This window comes from Gadus morhua, chromosome 1 (assembly GCF_902167405.1).
Source record: "Gadus morhua chromosome 1, gadMor3.0, whole genome shotgun sequence".
In the NCBI taxonomy this organism is placed as follows: Eukaryota; Metazoa; Chordata; class Actinopteri; order Gadiformes; family Gadidae; genus Gadus; species Gadus morhua.
The window spans coordinates 12,705,798-12,726,190 of NC_044048.1; the positions used below are offsets into that span (position 1 = coordinate 12,705,798).

At 43.0% G+C, this 20,393-nt stretch overlaps 1 protein-coding gene across 1 annotated transcript in view; it reads right to left on the reverse strand.

Moving 5' to 3' along the window:
- Positions 1-1,492: 1,492 nt before the first annotated feature.
- The window catches only part of b4galt5 (UDP-Gal:betaGlcNAc beta 1,4- galactosyltransferase, polypeptide 5), a 33,760-nt gene continuing 14,859 nt past the window's right edge, over positions 1,493-20,393 (reverse strand). Inside the window, exons 2-9 of the mRNA XM_030350735.1 lie at positions 11,765-11,884; positions 11,065-11,178; positions 10,084-10,211; positions 8,577-8,693; positions 8,011-8,198; positions 7,466-7,588; positions 6,836-6,937; positions 1,493-5,780 (exon numbers count right to left, since the gene is read on the reverse strand). Of these exons, the coding sequence (XP_030206595.1) occupies positions 5,633-5,780; positions 6,836-6,937; positions 7,466-7,588; positions 8,011-8,198; positions 8,577-8,693; positions 10,084-10,211; positions 11,065-11,178; positions 11,765-11,884 (1,040 nt within the window). The 3' untranslated portion in view covers positions 1,493-5,632. The remainder of the gene's footprint in view (positions 5,781-6,835; positions 6,938-7,465; positions 7,589-8,010; positions 8,199-8,576; positions 8,694-10,083; positions 10,212-11,064; positions 11,179-11,764; positions 11,885-20,393) is intronic.

Sequence of the window (20,393 nt, forward strand, 5' to 3'; positions counted from 1 at the left end):
ATAATGACCGCTGTCAAGGTAAACAAAATGACTTTTTGCCTTTGGTATCACTCCGCACGCAGTCCGGTAACTTGTCAATGTAATAAGCGGGATATGTATCAACCCAAGCGGTGTCGGTTGCTAAGCGACGACGTCAACGTCTTGGGCGGACTATTTCTCTGCTGATCAACACTATGAATGCTGGTAACAAATACATTGTAAATAAATTGTTTCGTTTTGGGAAGTAGCCGTGTAATAAGCAGGATAATGTATAGAACTTTGACGGTCATTATCGTAAAATAAGCCCCTTCATGGCGAAGCAAGACACCTCCGCTGCGCGTCGGTGTCCGGTTCGCCCTGTCGGGGCTTATTTTCTCGATAATGACCGGCGTTCTATACATTATCCCTTACTTATTAAATAGGTCTTTTCAACGTTCCGTTCACTTGCATGGGCACTTTACAACTTCCGGCGGTCAATTATTTTTGGATAATTCATTGGCAACGGATGAATAATGACCGCTTTCAAGGTAAACAAAATTACTTTTTGCCTTTGGTATCACTCCGCACGTAGTCCGGTAACTTGTCAATGTAATAAGCGGGATATGTATCAACCCAAGCGATGTCAGTTGCTAAGCGACGACGTCAACGTCTTGGGCGGACTATTTCTCTGCTGATCAACACTATGAATGCTGGTAACAAATAAATTGTAAATAAAATGTTTCGTTTTGGCAAGTAGCCGTGTAATAAGCGGGATAATGTATAGAACTTTGCCGGTCATTATCGTAAAATAAGCCCCTTCATGGTGAAGCAAGACACCTCCGCTGCGCGTTGGTGTCTTGTTCGCCCTGTAGGGGCTTATTCTCTCGATAATGACCGGCGTTCTATACATAATCCCTTGCATAATATCTATGTATTTATCTATGTATCTGTATAATCTGCTGAACACTCTCTTACTAGTCTCTACTCTCAAGGGTCTCAATGCGGCTTTGGTTCGTGTCTCCCCAACGTGACGTCATGCAATGCATTCTGGGGGAAATGAGGATCAATAGCAAACTGGTAAAATAGTACCTATTTTTTCTTATAACACTCCGTTTTGTGACACCTAACAACATTAAATACAATAAATAACAGTTTAAATCTTAAATACCAACAAGCAAATTGCACGAATTCGTTGGAAAATAAACCCTGCAACAATGCCTTTAAGTTTTCAGTTTAAACTGAGTCAACTATTTTGAACCAGACCCTTGGGTAGCCTATGTTTGCTCCATATGTTTGGACTGTATTCCAAACTTCACTATCACTTTTGCCATGATTTGAGTTCAATACAGGAACACTACAAATAAATATGATCATATCTTATCATTACCATCATTTTAAGATAATCAAATGGGTTTGCCGGTAATATAAATTCTAAAGCTAATATTTCATTTAAATGTTTCATATTTTGTTTTATTTAAATATATGGCATGTAGCCAATGGAATGACATAAGCATAACAGAAGCAGATAGAAAAATATAATTTCAAGTTTTGTTTTATTGGTGTACTTTGACAATAACAATGATGTTATAAAAGAAAATCTCCATCATACAAATTTCAATAATCAAAAGATAATATGTCAATACACAGATACACATAAGGCTGACATCAAGTTTTTTTTTAACAAGTGGCTTCGAATGGCTTCAATTCAAGGAGAAGGTGGCTCCTTACAATCAGAGAAGATATATTTCAACTTCAGCTTCTACATTTTTCTTTTGTAAGCTTTAATGAAAAACCAAAAAATTGAAATCTATTTGTTGGTGTAGATTTTGGAGTGGGTTGTGTTGCTAATTAGTGTGCCAGTGTTGCATTCTAAGCTTCGTAAGCATATGGTGATTTTGGCTGACATAGAATTGTTAACATCCTACAGTGCCTTACCTTTGACCCAACAGCTGTCCTTATCAAAGGACAGCTGTCCTTATCTTAATAAGCATGAACTAGGCTATCTCATCTGTCGATCGATAACTCACATCCCACTCATAAGCCCTCCACGGTTACAGCATTTTTTAAGTAAGGGTTGGAGTAGGAGGAAGGCTTCCAGAATGTTCAGACTTGTGAAGTAGTACGCTCATTAAAAAGGCTATGCTGGCTAAGCCATGATATAAAAGCGTTGATGTAGCGATGCAAGCTTCACTAGCACTTGAATGGCACCAGATATACAGCCGGCCAAACCACTCCAAAGCCTTGTTCGTTAAGCTAGCATCTGTGGTGATTTTTAATTCCTCTAGAACTTGTAATTCGCTACACACACAACACTAATTACAATGGTCATTGTCTCAATATGAATTACATTTTTTTCAGTTTAAATAGATTTTTTGCTTATAAAAAAATAAAAAACTAGAGTTAAAAACACTGAAATAAATTAACAAAGCATTAAGGCTGCCCGTCTCGTCAGGTTACTCGCGGGTAACCGTCATTCAGACAGGCGCAGGATGGAGCAGGACAGGGCGTGAGAGTATGTGGCTATTGAGCACGTCTCTGTAAGAGCAGGCATTGCCTGAGCCTGGAATGTGGCGCTTCACACAACCGTGCACCTTTTAAACTCTTTTTCATGACTCCAAAAAACAAAACAACAAAAACACAAACTAAAGGCCATTTGACAGGTTGGATCACAGCAATGGCAATGGTTGACTGCTTTTCCCTGTCTGTAGATGCAGTTGACACAGGCTCTGTGTTTCACTTGCAGTGTTTGAACACCGGAAACAATTATAGTCCATACACTGTAAAATATAAATAGGCCAGTCAGGGGGGTGTCATCACACATACGATAGTCCGTCTCTCATATTCAATTATCCTCACATATTCATTGAATGGTAAAAAATATGAAATGATGCATAATATACGTCCACTTCAAAAAAAAAAAGTTATTTCTAAATCAGGACCTGTGTGTTTTTAGGGTTTCTTTTTCTGACAGGTCAGCGATCTAACATCAAAAATGAAAAATGAAAATCAGTGCGGAAACAGAAAAAAAAAAAAGCTGGAATTTGTCTGGTTAGGACTGTAGGTCAACGGGATCCACCATCTCACTCAAACACACGTGGATAGGAAAACCACCCGGCTGCCGTGGTTCATGTCTCTCACTAAGCACCCTCAGCATGCTTCTCTGGGAGGCAAAAAATTGAGACTGATGTGCTCCAGGCAGGACTGAGCACCCACTGCAGGCAACCATACATCCAGAACCACCACACACACAAACACACAAGCACGCACGCACGCACGCACGCACGCACGCACGCACACACACGCACACACACACACACGCACACACACACACACACACACACACACACACACACACACACACACACACACACACACACACACACACATTCTTTATGTCGGCTAGTGGTTTATTTTCCATCCGGTGGTTACAATATTGAAGGTGCTTAATGGAGGCAGGTGACAACCGGCACTTCCTGATAACTTTCTTCCTGTGGCTTTCAAACTAAATGGTTTCCTCCGGCGATTGACTGTTCAGCAGAATAATACGCAATACATCAGCATTGGGGATCCCATTCCAATTTAAATGAGACCCCTTTAACCACAACTTCCAACTCCAATCATCTCAAGACCATTGTCAATCCCATTTCATTCATATGTTGAATTGAACAACATGGAACCGCACATGTATCACTCAAACGGGAACCTCACAAATCCCAATCAAATAAACACAATCCGCTTCAGTGCATCTGTATCGTCTACCGACTCAACTCAAAAAAAATCATAACAATCACAGAACACAATCCGTACAAGATCAAATAAATACTTTGAGGTCCAGCCTCAAATTCATTTTTTTTATATATTACCAGGGTAACACATCTACAACCCACAGTATTCCTAAAAAGGCGATTTATGTGAAATGAAGTAGCTGTGTAATTATAAAATAGACAATGTCAAGAGAAGGGAAGAACCTTAAGTATCCATCAACACTGTCCAGAACACACACACAAACGTACGCACACACTCATATTCAAACACACACTGGGGAGAACAACGGGGTGCTTTTGTCTCTTTGTGGTGCTCTCTAAATTGTCATACTTGTTGTAGGGCCAAAGCACACTGCCTTTACCTCTGAATGACCTCCTACAGTCTTCACTAGTCATCGATTACGGCAGACTCGTCTCCAACGACATCAACAGTGCCTTGCTTTTGGACCTTAATGGGGACGTGTACATACAGTGTCATATAAACATAAAGGCAGCCTCTGATCAAAACGTGAGACACTCATACAGCATACGATACCAGGGTGGGGAGGGCGGGGGGGGGGTGTTCCACCAATCAGGACAAGAAAATGAAATCACACTGTAAACATAAATGAGAGTGGAAGCCAGCGTGCACGCTTCTACGTCTGATTCTCTTCAACTCTCTGTGTTTGTGTGTGTGTGTGTGTGTGTGTGTGTGTGTGTGTGTGTGTGTGTGTGTGTGCAAGTGTGTGTGTGCGTGTGGCGTTAACAACGGCATTAAAAAAACAACTTATTTTCGTCCTTCAAAGGCTGACCTTCGCGGCCGACGTCCATCTACAGATCCGGCGAACAGGATCTCTCTACGTGGCTATTTGCATAACTTTCAATAACTTAAACACACAGAGGCCCAGGGCCCCACCGGGCCACCCGGTGTTGACCGGGTGGATTGTTTGTTTAGGCGGAGGTGTGTCCGTCGGGGAGGTTTGCATACAGAGCAGGCTCTCCGCACTACTCGCGTTCTCCGTGTGTCAGCAGCCGCGCTAAAGCATCTTTATATTGAGTCAGTTTCTAAGTTCTGCTGTGAGCTCTGGCAGCTTATTGCTAATCAATGAATCTTTTGCACCCACACATATTAAAGCCATTCCCCAAGCAGCCAAAAAAAACAACAGATGCGCCATTTTTTGACAAACACTGAGGCCTTTTCTGAAAATGGTTATGTGTCTGTACACTATTATTATACAGTGAACTTCCTAACTAAGGAACTTTTAGGAACTGTAAAAACTCTCACTTTCATTAAATCACTTTTATATATCTCTGTCTTTATATATGTCCCACTTCACTTAAAAGTTTTGGCATACATTTTGCAGAACCAGCTGCAAGAATCCACTGTTGGTTTGCATGTGAATGACTTACGGGTGTAAATGCCACATGATTATACATATATATATACATATATATATATATATATATATATATATATATATATATATATACATGCTAAGATAAACTAAATTTGAAAGCCTCAGAAACCACATCCACACAGTTGAGTCTTAGTGTGCGGACCAGACTAGTGAAGCAGCCAGCTCCTGATTCCCGGATTAAGCGCTAATTTAACCAATCAGGGTATGAGGGGGAAGGTTGAAGGCCAAAATGGTGCGAAAGGCATGGTGGAGACCAGGTCCACGGATGAGAGGAGTGATGGAATGTGGCACAAAGTGCCGCATTGACCCTTCTTTACTCTCCCCGTGTGACACTGCGTAACCCCCCCGGACGAAAACACACAAAGGCCGAAAACCAAAAAACGAACAGAAAAATATTGAATTAAGAAAAAAAAAAAAGAAGGTTCTTAAGCAGGGCTGCGTCTGGGAACATAGGTTTGAAATCCCAGCGGACGGTGGCTATCGCATGGGTTCTGTGATCTGGCGGCTGGTGGCTCAGTAGTCGGCGATGGGGGCCAGGTTCCTGGTGAGGCTGACTGATATGTTGGTGTAGAGGTGCCTCCTGGACACTTGGGGGGAGTAGTTGAGGTTGCTGAGGCCGTCCAGCCCCTGGCGTTCCTTGGAGTGGCGTAACAGAGTGTACCTTCCGGGCAGAACGTAAAAAGGATATGAGACACGATGACATGAGCCAGTGGCTATGCTAGTAGCATCACGTTAGTGGATAGGAGTGGTCTTTAGGAGAACACGATTTAACAAGAGGAACAGGATGTGTTTCCAATGGTGTGAACTTGACATTATCCATATACAGTTTATGTGATGCGATAATTCAGAATCTTTTTTAGTTAGTACTTTGGAAGAGAATGGCGTGTTTGTGTACAGAAGGAGTGACAATCACAAGCAACAAGAACGCTATTGAATTACAGCCCCCATATAAGTCACATGAAAAGTCTTTATCAGGAATGAAATTCCCTCTAAGTCACTACTCTCCTTCCCATGTGACTGGCTTACATCACATTTGCTTAAGCCACATTCCAATGATCAACTCTCACGATTCAACCAAATCCTGACACGCGTGTGTTCGTCCACGTCTGTGTGTGTGTGTGTGTGTGTGTGTGTGTGTGTTTTTTTATGTGTGTGCGTTCACGTCTGTGTGTGTGCTTTCACGTGTGTTTGTGTTCACGTCTGTGTATGTGTGTGGGTGTTTGTATGTGTGTGTGTGTGTGTGTGAGTTTGTGTGTGTGTTCACACGCGTGTGTGTATGCGTTCACGTCTGTGTGTGTGTGTGTGTTTGTGTGTGTGTTCACACGAGTCTGTGTATGCGTTCACGTCTGTGTGTTTGCTTTCACGTGTGTGTGCGTTCACGTCTGTGTGTGTATGTGGGTGTTTGTATGTGTGTGTGTGTGTTTGTCTGTGTGTGTGTGTGTGTGTTTGTGTGTGTGTTCACGTGTGTCTGTGTGTGTGCGTGCGTTCACGTCTGTGTGTGTGCTTTCACGTGTGTGTGCGTTCACGTCTGTGTGTGTATGTGGCTGTTTGTCTGTGTGTGTGTGTGTGTGTGTTTGTGTGTGTGTTCACGTGTGTCTGTGTGTGTGCGTGCGTTCACGTCTGTGTTTGTGTGTGTATGTGTGTGGGTGTGTGGGTGTTTGTGTGTGTGCGTTGTTCTTGAAATGCATGGGTATTGTATGGTGTGTAAACACTGACCTGCCCAGAAACTGAGCTTCCCCATGATGGTGATGAGGAATGGACATGTAGCGGCCAAGCTCTCCTGATGGGCGACTCACTGTGTAGTTGGCAAGCTGCACCCTGCAAATCAAAGTACCATTAGAAAAGAGACCAAAACGCTGGCCTTCCCAATAGCCAACCTCTGCGACAAAAACGGTGTTGTTGCCCAATGTTCGGGACATACTGTACATGCGTGGTAAAGAGACTAATTCAATAGACAGACCGAATCAATAGGCGTTGGGCAAATTCTTGCGAGGGAATACACAATGAGGCTTTTATCTCTGGAAAGAGGCATGGAACCCACTCACTTAGATCAGAGATAATGGAGAGGAGGGGCAGCGCTTCTAAAGCTACCTGGGGGCGACTGTACTGTAGGACATGGTAGTGTAAGGCAAACACAGAAGAGATGACTCATCGTTCTGAGCAAACCCAGCAAAGGACAATGACAGCTGTATCACAGAGGCCATGTGTGTTTTGTGTTTGTGTGTTTGCGTGCGTGTGTTTGCATGTGTGTGTGTGCTAGCATAAATGTGTGAGTGAGTGTGTGCATGAATGAGTGTGTGCAACGTGTTTGTGTGTGTGTGTGTGTGTGTGTTTATTTGCCCTCACCTGTTCCAGAGGTCATCATCCTCTCCTCCCCAGCCCCAGAATGCATTGGGAAATCCATTGATCTTCTTGTACTGCTCCACAGTGAGGCCGCTGACGCCCCCGAAGAACTCATTATAGGGAAGCCTGGAGGAAAACACATCAGAAACCATAATGAGCATTTAATTAACTCTATATTCTCTGGGTGTGAGATTATAAACTGGTCAACACAAGATGAGAATTCATCGTCAGCGACACCAAGTTGAGCGTTGAAGCCCCTTTTGGATTTTCAACCTTGTCGCTGAGCTGAAAGTTAAAACAATTTAAGTCTTGACCCAGTCGACACTGATCCCTGGTTAAACATCCAATCAGATAACAGCTTTCTTTGTCATTCCAAAACCAGCGGAATCTAAATGCAGAAGGCTTTTTTTCTTATCTCTTAAGCTAAAGATATGTTTTCTGTGCAACAAAGTATTAAACTGCCATCTGTTGCCCATCCTTATTCTGAGTCTCATCATGTGCTGACCCGCCTAACAGTTCTCCACTACGGTCTCGGCCGTTGGACCCACATGTAGGAGTATTTGTTGAGTTTGACGGCAAAGTGGCGTGGCATGTCGTTGCAGCCATAGTAGTTCCTGTCGTTCTCCATGAGGTGGTCCACGTCGTGGAACACCAGACAGTTCCAGTCCAGGTCCTTCATGGCCTCTTTGAAGCCCACGTTGAACAACATGGCTCGGTTGAACGGCTCCGTTCCCGTCTGGGGGCAGGACAAGAAAAAAGGGAGGGAAAACAGCAGTGGTTGAGGATTTGGATACTGGTTGTGTATGAATTTGGTGAAACATTGGAAAAGAAATGCCAATTTGTCGACAGAAAATATAGAAGCTTCAACATTACAGGGTTGTACAGCTACACCTTTAACCTCTGATCTGTGCACATGCACCATCTATTGTTCCCTCCTAGTGTACTTGCGAGATGACGTGATGTGCTTAGTGTGGTGTGTTTGCTTGGGATTAAAGCTTGTGTGTGTGTGCGTGTGCGTGTGCGTGTGTGTGTGTGCGTGCGTGCGTGTGTGTGTGTGTGTGTGGATGTGTCTGTCTGTGTGTGTGTGTATCTGTTTCTGTGTGTGTGAACGTACCTGCTCTATGACATAGAAGGCGAACTGAAGCCTCTGTCTCTGCAGCACCGGCACCAGGTGCCTGAGGAGGATGGGCAAGTGTTCGTGTCGGTTCCGGAAGGGGATGAGGATGGCCACCTAGCAGGAGAACACACCGCAGCACATCGTTTAATTGGTGGATCCCAGGCGGTAGAGAGCAATCGGATTAGTGCCATGTGTTAAAAGGCTATGCTGCCACTGTATGGCACACCACACACCAGCACGCTCACAGAGGCAAGCACACACAGAAACACACTAATGGCTCTATCTCCCTTTCATAATCGGAGGTACCAAGTATTGACCAATTAGAGTGGTTTAATGTCACCTTGGAAAACAGAATTATTATTATTAGTTATTTTGGTTTGTATTTAAGTATGTATTCAAGCTAAACACAAAGTGGGAAAAAAAGAAAGGGAGAGGGAGAAATGGACATACACAAAGGGACATTTGGAATTCAAACCATGGGAGATAAAGGTGCATTGTCAGATCCCATTCTGTCCAACTGAGTAAACAAGTGCGAGAGAGAGAGATAGCAGGCAGGGCTACGCTGATAAACATCATAAAGGATTGGGAATGAGGGCCAGACGAGAGCGAGGTTGGAAACGGTTCGTGCAGTGGACTGTGGACTGGCAGGCAATGCTGTTTAGGCAATGAACATAAACACAAAGATAGTGCCTTCGGCTGGTTTCTTTGATCACCTGCCAACAACTTTGCATGTGTCATTCAATTATAGATAACTGCTTTGTTTGACCCACCCTCTCTCGCTATTTCTGTCTTTCGCCCCCTCTCTCTCTTTTGGTCTCTTCGCCCCGCTCTTCCCCATTTTCTTTCAGACCCCTCTGTGCCACATTCTCTTTGTACTCATACTCTTACTCCCAAACCCACACATACCACACAAACAACACACGCACACACAGACACACATACAACCCCCCCCCCCCACACACACACATACACATACACACACACACACACACACACACACACACACACACACACACACACACACGTACACACACGCGCACACAAACACACACACACACACACACACACACACAAACACACAAACACACACACACACACACACACCGCTGCTACTGTCCAACCACAACAAGGACTAAACGGGTGTTGACTTCCTGGCTGGATGTGTGCTGACGTCCTGCTTCCAGTGTAGAGCCTAATGGCCCTCGTAGGCCTACCTAGCCCCCGGCTCCTGGCTACTATGAATACTATTAACACTGTGCTGACTAACAGCACAGTGGTGAGGCACAACATGCCTGGTGGTGCTTTTGCGTTGGGTGCATCTCATTATGTCCCTTTCTGTCTTTTCGTTTCCTGTCTAGAGGAAATGGTGGACACACACACACACACACACACACACACACACACACACACACACACACACACACACACACACACACACACACACACACACACACACACACACACACACACACACACACACACATAACACAGACACTTTTAGTACCTTCCAGCGAGGTTGACAGTCTGTGGGCGTCCAGTAGCCGCCTGGGGCTAGACTAGGATCTGCTCTCAACAAGGAGTGTTCCACCTCATCCAGAAGTATCTCAGTCATGTTCACCTCCAACCTGCCCTCTGAGAGGGGGGGGGAGAGAGAGAGAGAGAGAGAGAGAGAGAGAGAGAGAGAGAGAGAGAGAGAGAGAGAGAGAGAGAGAGAGAGAGAGAGAGAGAGAGAGAGAGAGATTAAGAGAGAGTGGGAGAGACATAGAGAGGGGAAGGTAGGAAGGGGTGAAAAAGTTGGGAAAAGATAAAACATGTTTTTAATGGTTTAGAATAGATATTTGAACAGAGACATGGGAGAAGGTAATAAACAAATAGTGATAAGGAAAAGCAAACGATAAGGAAAGGCCTGGGCAAAGTGAGCAGTACAGAGGAGGACTAGTGGGAATAACAAGGGTTCACTGTTTTTGAATGGGTCTTTAAATCCTTTGCTTGCATTAAAAGCCATTAAAAAAAGATAATTGATAATATGAGATCAGAAGGACAAGATGGATTCTGTTGAATCTGTGAAATACCCTTCAAAGATTCAGCTAAAACCATTGCAGCATGGCCGACTTTTCTACTCCCAAAGTACATCTGCACTGTGTGTGAGGCAATTTTTTTTCTGTGCTCTCTTATTTTTGGTCATTACGGCAATTTCTGGAGAGTGTACTTTGTTTGTTGTCAGCCCCACTCCATGGTTGATTTGGAGGAAAGAATCTGCTGAAGTCGGTAAAGTCATTTCGGAAGTAATAATGGGCTCCAGCAGTCCTACTATGTGTCAGTAGATCTTCTGGTGGGGAGACGGCACAGAGCCAGGAACAGAAAGCAAACACTGAAGGGGGCGGAGTTACGCCTCGTTTTCCTGACATGAAGCAAAAATAAACAAACCGCCCTGTTCACCTCGATTGAACCCCTGATTCGTGAAGTTAGAAGAGTGTAGTCTTACTCATGGTGGGCAGCCTCTCCGGGCACACCTGGGACGGCAGGTAGTTGAAGTCTTCTGGCAGATATGTGGTGGGCGGGGCCTCACTCTCGCTCGAGTTGAAGTCATAGGCATAGTCTGAGGATCCCACACACAGACACACACACACACGCTCACATCAATATTTAAAAGCACCGTGTTTTACGGCAGCGCAACTGCAATGTAGTTTAGCTTACATACCGGCCATCTGTTCCCAGAGCAAGGCTCAACAAATCAGCCATGCCATCTCCACATGCATTAAATAGAGATTCATGTGTGCCTGAAAACTTTGTAACTCAACCCATCCTACAGCTCTCTCTTTCGGCTGGCTGTTTTGTGCTCATTGTGACTGGATGTGCGTGGTGCATACTTTAGAAGGCTTCGAAGAGTTTGCTGCAATACTATTCTGCTCATGTATCACCCACTGCACTCCTAAACACCCCTCGACCCCTTTAGACTCCTACTTGTGAGGGCTTTAGGTTTGCGGGGGTGTCATTGGCCTTTGACACTTTGATATTTAAACTTAGATTAAGGGCTATAAATAGTCAATTGACTTGAAGCGTGTGTGCCTGTGTGTATGTTAGTTTTTGTGTGTGTGTGTGTGTGTGTGTGTGTGTGTGTGTGTGTGTGTGTGTGTGTGTGTGTGTGTGTGTGTGTGTGTGTGTGTGTGTTAGTGTGTCCTCACCAGTGCCGTTGTTGCTGTGCGCTCCTCTCACGACCTGCTCCAGAACCTGGGCTCCGATGTTCTTTACGTTTTCCCTGATCTGTATTCCCCGTGCCTGGACCATGAAAACATACTCGTTGACTGTGGAAAACAAGCACACACAGAGGAGGGAACGTTAATCCTTTATTTTTTGCTCATGCCCACTAACGTGCTTCTTGCATTCCTTATAATAGCATGTAAATAGTGTGTTCATCCTATTCTGTCACCCTCAAATCGGGGGCTGAAAGATGTTTTTGGGGGGTCACGAGATGATTTCCAAATTGTCTAAAAAGTGTAATTTACCTTTCATATTTTCATATAACACAGCAAAAAAGCCTCTTATCTCATTCAAACTGTGTTCGTGCATGTGTGCAGTTAGAGCTACAAGCCAAAGTGCGTGCCATCATAGAGATGATGGTATGATGGCTGATTCCTCCTCACTCTCTCTCCCTCTCTCCCTCGCTCTCTCTCGCTCTCTCTCTCGTAGAGAACAATATGTTAAAGCAAGATAAGCATTGAAGAAAAGAAGGGATGAGGTCTATTCCGTGGTTGGGTTCTGCTTTCCAGCTGGTTGCGGTCTCCATTGATTTCCTGTCTTTGCTACTTCATGAGCAAGGGGTTTCATCGCTACATTTAAAATAAAAAAGGCTTCTCTACAAAAGCTGCTGACCCAGAGGATTGTAATCTATCGAACAAGCGAGAGAGAAAGAAAGTGAGGAAGGGACAGAGATATATGGATACGAAAGCATAAAGAGAGAGAAACTGGAGTTTGTTTAGCTGTATATTTTGCTTTCGTGATATACATTTTGGCAATCCCCTTCATCAGTGTGAAACTAAAACCTGGAGAGAAGTAGTGATAACTTATTATAACAAAGTTATTGATATGGTTAATTCACACGTAAAGCATTTATACTGAAATAAAAGAGCTTTGTTCATGAAATGTGAAATCAGCAAGATATAAAATATTGGGGCAGCTCATTATTCTCAGTATGGACTTGGGCTGTGAAAGTGTATTTGAGTAGATGAGTACTGGTCCAGCATCTTATAAATACATTATATAATATGTTGATATTAAGTATCTTTATCTTTAACATTTCGGTTGAAAATTGTTGTCCGTGTGCGACAAATTTACAATAATGACCCCCCGCCGGCCGCCAGGAACATCCTAACATCAAAAGAAAGGAAGGAGGAACTAAATGCTTGATCTCAGGTGAAAGTCTGTGTAGGGTTGCATACCTTTCGAAGACACTTGGCTTCCAAGAGAAGCCGTCTACTCTGATTAGCCATCGGCAAATTAAGAACCCTGGCCAACCCTTTTTTTATTTTTTTTTTTTTTTATTTCTTATTGCTTATGTTTATTTATTTATTTATTTATTTATTTTTTCCACAATGTCTTGCTTTTTAAAAAATGTATGATGACTATATGTAAGGTGTGTAAGGTGACCTTGGGTGTCTTGAAAGGCGCCTCTAAATTAAATGTATTATTATTATTATTATTAAAACGATAGCCTAATTGATATGCCCTTCAAAAGGATACGCTGCTTAGAAGTATATCCCACTTGCTCTACAATAATAAAAGGCGTGTTGCCAGTTGAGCTCCGGTGTGAATACATCTATTAAAAAGATGAAAAAGATTTTCGATATGTGTACACTGGCAAAAAATATCTCAAAAAGAACACCAGTACGGACATCATGGGGTAGATGAAGGGGCTTAGGAAGAAATGGGCAGTCGCAAATCCTTGAGCTTATCAAGAGATGCATGTGATTAGCTGTCCATGACAGTTTTACAACATTGGTGTAAAAGTGAATTGCACATGGAAACAGTAGGGGCACCCAATCGTAAACATAACAATTCTTAAAATGTGATGCTTATTCCCTGCTATATTGCTTGTATGCCTGCCTGCTTCATAACCACCTGAATCTTTTTTCACCCTCTCTCGTTCTCATTGTCCTATCTTTCTCTGTATTGTTGTTTTGGAGTACTTGTAAGTATGCATGTATGTACTGTACTGTCCATTTGTAGCTTTTTTGTTTTGGGTTTTTGTAAAGCGTCTTTGGGTACCGAGAAAAGCGCTATATAAAACCTATGTATTATTATTATTATTATTATTATTATCTGTCTGCCTCTATCACCTGGTTCACAAAGGTATTGCTGTCAAAAGAAAAATGGGTCAAAGACCAACAATGTCTATTAAGAATGTAGGCTCTCGGTTTCTGAAAGGCCTGGAGCCAGCAATGAAGTAAAAGAAGTTGTTGGTTTACAACCCACAGCATGAGGACCATGCGGAAGCAATGATATGGAGTAAACAGATCCCATGTGGTCTAAAGACTCTCGTTGATTCAATTCTCGGAATTTTAAAATTCCGAGAATTGGAGGAAAGAAAGTATTTTTTCTTCTCTTTTTCTTCTGTATTCTTCATGTGATTCATGAAGCAATCCAGAGTTTTATTCGACCAGGATTGGTTTCATTTACTAAAATACGCATAATTTACATCTATGTGTTACAATTGACATGCAAAATTCCCGCCGGGTTGTGGCCCATGTGTAGCGCCTGCGCCATCTGATAGGAAAAGAGTCAAGAGGCTTTTGGACTGAAAACAAGGGCGGCCAGCAGCCCCGTCCCAGCTCCACTACATTAACTACATGGACGTGAGTCATCTAATCCACACCAATATACAAAGAAAGCCTCATTGGCCACAAATGAAGGTATAACCCTTCAGAGCATTACTATTATACCCTACTCTACAGTAACCCTAACCTTAGACTCCATTTGAGCTGAGGCTGAGACTTTTTGTGTTGTCTATAATTTCTGAGAAAACCACCCCTTCGAAACACTTTCATTACAACCACCGTCCACAGCGCTGAACGCTGACGCGTCCAAAATCCACCACTACAATCTAGGCCTCGTGTCCAAACGAAGTCAAAGTGAATTAAGTGGAGATCAGGGCACGGACTAGCCTGGCTCCCCCCGCCTACTTCTTCTCAATTAGAATTTCCCTTTGGTACTACGTCTGGGTCTGCGGTATTTTAGTGGGTTTTCTACGTTCAAATTTTCTGCGTCAAATCAGCAAACAGAGGTAGTGGCTGAGAACAATGACGTTAAAGTCAGCTCTCGTGGACGGACATCTTCACGCACACTGTGTTCAAGGCCGCCTTAATGCACGGGCTTGCCTGGGCTGAAGCCCCAGGGCCTACGCCGATCGGGGGGCCTATCATGAGCTGCAGTAAAAAAAAAAAAAAGTTTTTTTTTTTAACAACGGCAACGGCAAAATGTCGGAAATAAGTTACACATCTTCATTGTAAGATCCCCTCTCTGGGGCCTACGAAACCTCAGCCCCAGGGCCCAATGGCAGGTTAAGGCAGGCCTGACTGTGTTTGGTTTTGTTAACAGCCTGCGCGCAACGTGATTCCCGGCCAAACGTTAGCGATTGGTAATGGCAGATCCAGAGTGGCACTGGGCAGATCCAATAGTTGTAAACTCCAACAGACACCTGCATTCAAGTGAGTTGACGTTTGTCAATTGAGTTGCTCCAGACTCCCTGTGCAAATGAAATGAAGTACGAGATTCTGGCAGGCTAGGCACGGACACCACTGAGAAGCTAGTTAGCCAGCTCTACCAGCAGCAGTAATTGAGCAGGGAAAGTGGTTGGCCTGAACCTTGTTCATCGTCTCTCTTGCTGTACACTTGCGACCGTCGACATCCACACTAGGTACTGATTGCTAGGGCCTGGGTTACACTGGCAATAAAGCCAGATTGTGTTCTATTTCTCATACACATACACACCAGACACTGGATATTTCACAAGCAAAAGGAGAAGAAGAGGGGAGAGTGATTTTTCGGTGCATAAATAAGGGAGGTGGCAGACGCGAGGTAGCTATTTTCATCGACTCCCCAGGGACTTGTTGTGAGGCAATATGGTGACATGCCGGTAGTCTGTCAGGGATTTTTGTGTACGATTCACTACTTCATTCACTTAAACCACAAGACTCCTGTGATAACATAAGCAGCATTCTGACTGAAGCAGGCTAGCCTGTGAACAATGCCTAATACTGGTCGATATAAATAAGGAATCTGAAAATAAATGCGTAGTATCTATATGTATATCTATGTGTGTGTGTGTGTGTGTGTGTGTGTGTGTGTGTGCCTGTGGAACTCAGGTTACGATAGTTAAAACGCTTGCAGACATCTAGAGATGCAGAGTAGACAGGATGTGCAGTTGAGGTGGGTAACAGCCTAGGATCAAACACGTAGCAACGGTCACATGGGCTTGGGAACTTGGCTTTGCACACAGACACAGACGCGCGTCTTTCAGTAGCCACTCCTTTTACAATCCCCTGATTACTAAGTATAAACCTGGGAAATATATGGTTATTTATAATATACCACTGCCAAATAAGAGGTAAATACAGAGAAACTACTGCTGAAATACTAACAAAATGCTCCACTGCTACACATCAACTAAATTAAGTTTGTGTATTGTGAACGTTTTAGGTTACTAATAAATCATGTATAATTGCATACTTCCAAGGAATGTAGGCAATCAATTCAAGTGACAATTGTAGTTATCCCAGGTTTATGTTAGCTACAGCCCAAGTTTAATTAAGTAATATCAATGAAGAGAGTACTTTCTATTAAAGTACCTCCATAGTAATTGGTCATGGCTCCATCCATTTCTAAAGGTTTTATTACATTTTCCTAACTATACAAATGTTTTTATTTAAGTTGAAACATTACATCAATACTTCCATTATATTGCCAGGCTCTGACCATGTCCCTAGTAACTGGTTGTTATTTTTCAATGCACTAAACACAAACTTAACCATATATGTTCTGCAACATTTAATGAGTGAATTGTCCAGTTTTACCTTGTAATGTTGTGGAAAATATCCTTCATTATTTGGATAAGGGAAAATATTATTACGAGGCATATTGTAAGAGTCTGCATGTCTTCAGTTGAACTGAACCACTGTAATATATATATATGTTCTTAAAATATTTTTAGAGTTTTATTGTAGCCAAAATTCAAATAAGTTTTTATATTGTAAATCACGGATCAAGTTGTCGGTCCATCACGTCACTTGTCCTACCTAAAGCAAGCTCTGCATTTCAATTGGAGTGGGTGGCAGTAATACATACAAGCTCATACATTATTTTGGACTGCTTTTCAACTCTATTCAACTACAAGAGGAAGGGCCTTTCATCCATTTATTTGGAACAAACATCAATGGTACAGTATCAGTTGAGGAGGTGACAACTTGAGAGCCCCTTCAATTGTTGGCTTCATAGACATTCTTTCTTGAACTCATGTCTGCAGATTTACTTTAGGACAGCTCTCTGAGTTCAATGAAAAAAAGGTGAGAACTGAGAAGGTGAGGTTATGCAACAAGAACAAAACATGTTAAGCATGTTACAAATGTTTTGGGAAGTTCAACTCTTAAACACTGCTACGTGGGAAAAGGAAGTGTGCATTGACAAATAAATGAAGGTATTGCCATGTTATCACAGACACACCAGACATGCCTTAAGGCTTAATGCCTTAATGTTATGATAAGAAAGGGTTATGTTACTCTTTTTGAACTGAACAAGCTGATCACAGAGGTCCCTTACAAGTGGACGGACAGAACTGACCGCCCAAATGCTGTCCCATCCAACTCAGGAGAACTGGTCTTTGTTGCATCTGCTACCTTTCATGGTCGGTTCCAAAGTGCCAGAAAGTGAACCATTGTGGCTTGTTCTAATGGTCCTGGAAGACTGTGTCAAACTAGCAGTTCTCCAGTTTCTCCACACAGAGGACAATATTCATTACCTTGACTCAAAGACATCAGACCACAGGCAAAGATAGACTCACAGGCCTTCCCAGAGACAAAACTTTGTCCTGAAAACCATTTCCTTGCGCATTACCCAGGGCTTATCAAGGCTTATGGGCCATTAGAAGTTCTGTGACCTATGCACTTTAACGCATAACACAGCTTTTTTAAAGGTATAGTTAGACAGACCAACTGTACTTTAAAAGGCTTCCTTGTTCAGATCAGAGCAGTATAACTTCGATTCGTTGCAGAACACATGTGGTCGAAGGTTGTATTCAATGCATGGAAAAGGAAATGAATAGTTTCAAGGCATATGGTAAGAGCCTAGTTATACCCCAGAAATAAACACTGCTTCCTTTTCAATTTCAGTTTCAGCTTACTTACTGAGTGAATTGTCACGTTTACTGAGGAATGTTATGTTTAGTTATGATCTAAAGTGAATGAAAAAAATGCAGGAGTTAATGATTTGCAAGAAAGTACACAGTATTTAAGAAGGATCCCTAGCGCCTAGAGGACTTTTTTTTCCTATGGGGGTTTGGAACAAGGTAAGTAATGGATGTCCTTTAGAAATAAGATAAACAATTCCATAGTTTATAAGTTGAAATAAATAACCCTTCATAAACAGATTTATTGTTAAGTCATTTATAGATAAACTTGGGCTGTTACCAACAAAATCCCTGTATAAATTAAATAGCGACTTGAAATGGTGGGTACTAGAGGAGATGTTTCTATGAATTGATTCCTAGGAAGTATGCATTAATATCAGAACCAAAAATGGTAACAATTACATGTTACTTTGTTGAGTTGCTGGGTAATAGTGGAGGTTTTTCTTAGTATTTCAGCTTTAGTTTCTCGGTAATTACTTAATATTTACCAGTGGTAATCACCCAATAATATATTATATTTTAGCATACATTAACCGGGTCACAGTAACTAGGGGACGGTAAAAGTAAGTGTAACCTTTTGTTCTACCAATGAAACGACTTGCAAAATATGCACTCAGACATACCACCCAGTTCTGCAAGCGGGCATAGACGCCAATACCATGATGAATCAAGACTCTTACCCACTATAAATACAGACACACACACACACACACATGAGGACTCTATTACACCCCTGTAACCCGTCATCCGTGACAGGGAACCTTGACTGACCTTGTCCTCTACAGCTCTTCCCGTACGCACAGTCCTCCTGCCAAGTCCACTCCCCTGCGTCCTCTTTCGCAGAGCATCTCTCTCTCTCTCTCCCCCTCTCTCTCTTTCTCCCTCTCTCTCCCCCTCTATCTCTCTCTCTCCCTCTCTCCCCCCCTCTCTCTCTCTCTCTCTCTCCCCACCACTGCCTCGTATGTATTCACTTTTCACTCGGTTCGAATTTCTACTCCTTGCGGATATATCGGGTTTATCGAACGCCCCCACTCAAAGGCATGGGATGGGCCCATGGACCTTGGTGCCTTCCACACAGTCCATGGCCAAACAGAAAAAGAATATGGATTCAATGTTACAGGTAAACACACACACACACACACACACACACACACACACACACACACACACACACACACACACACACACACACACACACACCAAACAGAACCTGCTTGCTGCAAGGGGCTTATGGTGCAGTCTAAACTGACAATTTTCTTGCAGTTAGCATTTGTGTGTCCCTGATTTAGACACACACACACACACACACACACACACGCACACACACACACACACATACACATGAAACATACGCACAGGCACACACACACACACATACACAAACACACTCAGGAAACTCATACGTAAGCACAGACTCACATACACAACCACAGGGGAGGAAAGAGAGAGATTGAAGAAAATATCAAAAACAGAAATTATGTGAATAAACAAACCTGATTGCTGAACACCCCCAAACCTCTGAATCATTTCAAGGCGGCAGACGTTTTGCTGATCTACATGACTGGTCTTCTGAGGAAACAATTCAACCCTGTCTGACCATGTCCCTTACACACACACTATTATAAATGTTGTGTCCACACTTGAACTTGTGTCTGCTTACACATTGTTTCCTCAAAAGAAGCATGCATAAATATATTTATGTATATATATGCACACTGTATATATTGTTTAACATTGAAAGAAAATTGCTCTTTTGGCCAGTTATTTCTGTATTGGTTGCTATCTGTTTAATCAAAAAATGGCTTGAAGGAGCAATTCAGAATCCTTCTCAGAGAAATCCAGGGCTGCCTTTCACTAGCATGCCATTGTAAGTGGATACCTAAAATAACCTCATCTTAGAGGAATCTTAGAGGAAACTTTTTTTCTACGGCTTATGACTGAATGACTAGAATGAATAGATAAGTAAGTAGATTGGAATGATTTGCACCCACTCAAGTCAAATATGAACCAGATTTCCAAACTGACGCATTGAGTGACTTGAAAGCTGTTACTATGCTGCGCTTTCCGGAACCTGTCACTTCCTCTGACCCTGGTTCCTCTCACGCTGTGGCTTACAGCATTTTGTTATCTCTCTTCCCTTCCAACCCCCCCCTAGCTACCCCACTCTTCTCCCTCATTTCTACCATCCCCCTCTCTCTTCCCCCTCATCCTAGTCACCTGACTACGGACACTGTGATGGGCATGAGAACCTGCCCCCAGCGATGGGAGTTGCCCACGTAGATTTGGAGTATGCACTGGGAGAGGAGTCACATGCGCATCGCATCGACGCTAGTGGTCTGCCTTCCTTTGGTCACATGATGAGGCCAGGTCATGACTGGATCATGAGGCTTTGGATTTGGCTGCTTTTGATTCATGTA